General features: G+C 34.0%; 1 protein-coding gene across 7 annotated transcripts in view; it reads left to right on the forward strand.

The window, feature by feature from the left end:
• chl1b (cell adhesion molecule L1-like b) overlaps positions 1-5,000 on the forward strand; it is a 189,058-nt gene that overhangs the window by 182,808 nt on the left and 1,250 nt on the right. For 6 of the 7 annotated variants that reach the window (XM_056460391.1, XM_056460390.1, XM_056460396.1 and 3 more), the window contains one exon: positions 2,565-5,000. This exon is cut by the window's right edge and continues 1,250 nt beyond it. In XM_056460391.1, the coding sequence (XP_056316366.1) occupies positions 2,565-2,766 (202 nt within the window). In that variant the 3' untranslated portion in view covers positions 2,767-5,000. The remainder of the gene's footprint in view (positions 1-2,564) is intronic. The other variant, XM_056460397.1, reaches the window with a different exon arrangement.

Here is a 5,000-nt window from a genome sequence, read left to right on the forward strand (position 1 = left end):
TAAATACAAATTATATATATATATATATATATATATATATATATATATATATATATATATATATATATATATATATATATATATATATATATATATATATATATATATATACAGTTGAAGTCAGAATTTTTAGCCCCCTGAATTATTAACCCCTCTTTTTATTTTTTCCCTAATTTCTGTTTAATGAAAATAAGATTTTTTTCAACACATTTCTTAACATAATAGTATTAATAACTTATTTCTAATAACTGATTTATTTTATCCTTGATGATAAGATGATAAATAGATAGATAGTAAATAATATTTTACTAGATATTTTTAAAGTATTCAGCCTAAAGGAAAAATTTAAAGGCTTAACTAGGTTAATTAGGCAGGTTGGGGTAATTAGGCAAGTTACTGTATAATGATGGTTTGTTCTGTAGACAATGGAAAAAAATATATTGCTTAAGGGGTCAACCACACAGAACATGTTTTTTTGCGTTGAGGGGCACCTTTTTTGAATGATTTACTAATGGCCGTGGGCCTTCTGCGCACTGCTTATGCGCCCTGCATGCCTTGCGTTTTAACCGCCTGCTGCGCCTCGCGTTTTTGCCAATGCACACTGAACGCTCACAGTTGAAAAAAGGTCTGAGCGGAAATGTTGTGTTACGTCAGTCGTGTCTTTTTCATTCTCCAATAAAATGAAAGCAGAGGTGGCGTTTCCGGTGATTTCCGGTGATAGCAATTTTTGTGTTGTCAAGACAACTACAGAGACTTTTGAATATTGAGGAGAGACTTGTGGTTGCTTTTTTAAGTTATCCAGTGCTGTATGACTCATAAATCTTGAATATCACAATATTATTAAATGTAAAAATTATATTAATATCAACAGCAGTACTCGCACACAATTCGCAGCTGATTTAGCCATTGCCTAGCGACATTAAAAGCACACCGCGCTTCTTTTTTTCTTGTCAATAAAATAAGGCAGTTTGGTGCGCCTTGCATTTTTGGAAATTAGTGTTCGGCCCCTAAGTGGGCAAATAATTTTTACCTTAAAATGATTTTTAAAAAAGTTTTTTCTTTTTATTCTAGCTGAAATAAAACAAATAAGACTTTCTCCAGAAGAAAAAAATATTATTGCAAATACTGTGAAAAATTCCTTGCCCTGTTACACATAATTTGAGAAAACAGCCATATCACCCTGTTGGAAGTGGTGTTATTGAGGCCAGCAGGGAGCGCTTAACCTGCAATCTGTGTGAGTCCTAATAATCCCCAGTAAAATGAAGGAGACACTATACTGTCAGTGAGAGCCATCTTTCGGATGAGACGTTAAACTGAGGTCCTGACTCTCTGTGGTCATTAAAAATCCCATGGCACTTCTCGTAAAAGAGTAGGGGTGTAACCTCAGTGTCCTGGCTCAAATTCCCTCTTAGCCCTTAACCATCATGGCCTCCCAATCATCCCCATTAACTGAATTGGCTCTATCACTCTCTGTCCACTCCACCAATAGCTGGTGTGTGGTGAGTGCACTGGCGCCATTGTCCTGTGGCTGCCCTCACATCATCCAAGTGGATGCTACACACTGGTGGTGGTGTGAAGAGAACCCCCTTATGATTCTGAAGTGCTTTGGGTGTAAAATGTGATAAATGCGCTGCATAAATACACATTACATTACATATTTCAAAGAGAAAAAATATATGTATTTAAAATACAAAAAAGGGGGGCTATTAATTCTGAATTCAACTGTACATTAATTGTACATGAATGTTTGGAATCTGAAAGGGAAACTCATACAAATGCAAGGTGTGTCCAAACTTGGTCCTGGAGGGCCGGTGTCCTGGAGATTCAATATGCCTGCCAGGAAGCTTCTAGTATATCTAATAATAGCTTGATCAGCTGGTTCAGGTGTATTTAATTAGAGTTGGAGCTAAACTCTCCAGGACACCGACCCTCCAGGACCGAGTTTGGACACCCAGTTTGCAGTTAGATTTATATGTTAATGTAAAAACATACCCATTTTATATGAGTGTTGATTATTCTATCTAAAAATAATTTGCAATTTAGTTTAGAAATATACACGTAATAGAGCTTCCTATATAATTTATATCACATATATATATATATATATATATATATATATATATATATATATATATATATATATATATATATATATATATATATATATATATATTGCATTTATAATAGCATTAATTTCATTACAAACATCTTACTGACCCAAAATTTGTGAACAGGATTAAGTTGTATTATAATGCAAGTATGGGCTACTGTATGTGATTGCTCAGTGTTTGTAAATTTACAGAAACATATTTTGGAAAGATGAGTTTCTCATTTTTATTATGCCCATCATAGAAAACAATAAAACCATACATATTCAGAGCAACTGATGCGAGTGAGTACATAATGACAGAATATGATTTGGATGAGTGTGACAAATTCAAAATGTGTGAATAATTATCTAGATCCTCTAAACCCATTAGAAGGTTTTGTATTAGCATTAGAGCGAGTGAATCTAACAAGAACAAAGACGGCCAAACTCAGTGATGTTTCTCTCCTTGACACAGTGATAATGATGAGAAACCACTGAAAAGCAGCCAGCATTCATTGAATGGCGACTTGAAAGGAGGAGACAGCGGAGACAGCATGGTGGACTACTGTGATGAGGACGCTCACTTCAACGAGGACGGCTCTTTTATCGGAGAATACTCTGGACGCAAGGACAGGGCCTCCATGGAAATCAAGGGAAACAATCAGAGCACAGCGTAATGGACCACGGACAATTTATTTGTTGGACAAGCTCTCACAAAAGGTCAGTCAAAAGGAAGCGGAGGGAAAAAAAGTGTGGCGTAACAGCACCCGAAGGACATTTTTGCAATTAATGTGTTATTGTCAAATCCTCAGTCATACTCACATCATTTTTACAGGGCTTAGTTTTTTTTTTTTTTTTCTGCGTGCTGTTACTGATCAATCATGTCAGTTGTGTATACTTTTGTGAGGTGTTTTTGTATTAAATCTTTGCAAATCATTGGTGACTGTGGGGAAAGTTCTGCTTTCAACGTCATCATGTAGCCAAGCCAGTTTTTCTGTCAGGGTATATGAACTTTGTATTTTTATTTTCATTCCAGGCAAATATTATTGACATTTTATATTTCAGATACTGTATACTGTGCGTTCATTAAATGTGGGTTATTATGTGTACAAAAGGAGTTGTAGCTTAAATAATCATAAGTTCTGTTGAAATCCAAAAAAAAGAAAGAAAGCATAAGGCGATGTAAGGGTTTACAATTAGTGTAAAATGCTTTGATGAACAGTTTCACGTTGAGCTATACTAACAAGCTTAATAGCCATATTCAGCACCACATAAACCCTACAGTACATCTGCTGCTGTTTTAACCCTTTACATACAGTATAATACAGTATTTTATCAAAAAGACACCTAATATTCATACATTTAAAGAAAAAAATGCCTCAATTGCCTTATAATGACTTTGAATCTGGTCATGTAAGTATGATGTAACAATGGGGTATATGCACACTGAGTTTTAATTTCTGCCAGCCAGCCTCAGCGATTACGGTGAACTGTCTTTACTTATAAAATAGCCACGTTTAAGGTCTGATTTTAAAAAAAAATCTGTGATCTTCACTGTCTGGGAGATATACGATATGAAGAGGGTCTCAGACCGGACAAGAAGCATTGCATTCAATTTAATTTTCCCTTTCCATGTCTTTAAAATATGTCAAATTTATTTTACTCCAGTATTTTCAATGGAGTTTCTGCATTAGCCAGCTGATACTGATGGTGTGTCACAGATGTTTTCATACTGCATGACTATCTGGGGTAGCATTCTGTTGGTGCTGTGTTTACATCGTAGGATGCATCAGCGACAGGGGGTTTCACACTGCATGACTTTACAATAGGAGGAATCGCTGATGACTTTGTCCAAACTACGTCTTACAACCAAACACACGCGAGAAGTGACATGGAAACAACGTGAGGTCACACAGTATATCTTGTGTTATTAACTACATAATGAGAAAGAAGCCTATTGTGGGGTAGCAAATGTACTTATTTTGCTCATCTGGCTTTAAAGGGAATTAGTAATTTCACCTCAACTTTTTTTCTTTATTGACCCAGTGTTGGGGAGGTTACTGTGGAAATGTAATAGATTACAGATTACAAATTACCCTATTTAAAATGTAATAAGTAGTGTACCTTTTCAATTACTTTATAAAAGTAAAGTAACTGATTACATCTGATTACTTTTTGATTACATTTAAGTTTCTAATGGATATTTTCAACTAAATAATTTTTAAGCATTTATACAAAGCAGGTGTGACCTTACAGTAGCACTCTGTTTACTTTTAGAATTTCAAAATCTTTCATCACTTAAATTAAGATTATATTAATTTAATTTTAAAGTACAACCACCACAAAACCAGACCTTATAACAAAAAAAATTGTGGCATTTGCAATAAAAAATACATCTAAGCTATTTTTGCAATTTTTATTTTTAAATTAAAGCAACTTAAATCCAAGTCAATCATATCTTATTGATCACAAGCTGTCAATGAAACATATGAGGCATAATTGTTCAGTTTAATTATTTACTGCAAATAATATGCTGTACTAAAAAGAAAAAAATTATAGTATATAACACCAAAAACTAAAAAATCCAATAAAACCAGGTGTTACACATTTAAAAGACTATAGTAATTTACAGTAAAGAGAAATATTTAGGAATGAGCATTATATTGTATATATATTTACAACTCTTCATTATTAAATTACACTACATAATGTAGTATCATTAGTAACTATCATGAGCTAATATACTTTAGCCTTTACCACAGTAAACTATATATATATAGATCCCTCTCCCTCAGTCATCTTTCAATCAAGCAAATTTCTCGTGTTAGCCTCTCGACTTGAGCGAGAGGTGGCAGTAACACACCAAAAAGTTTGTTGTCGACCACCAAACAACAGGTAGAAGAAAATAATA

The sequence above is a fragment of the Danio aesculapii genome, chromosome 6 (assembly GCF_903798145.1).
Source record: "Danio aesculapii chromosome 6, fDanAes4.1, whole genome shotgun sequence".
In the NCBI taxonomy this organism is placed as follows: Eukaryota; Metazoa; Chordata; class Actinopteri; order Cypriniformes; family Danionidae; genus Danio; species Danio aesculapii.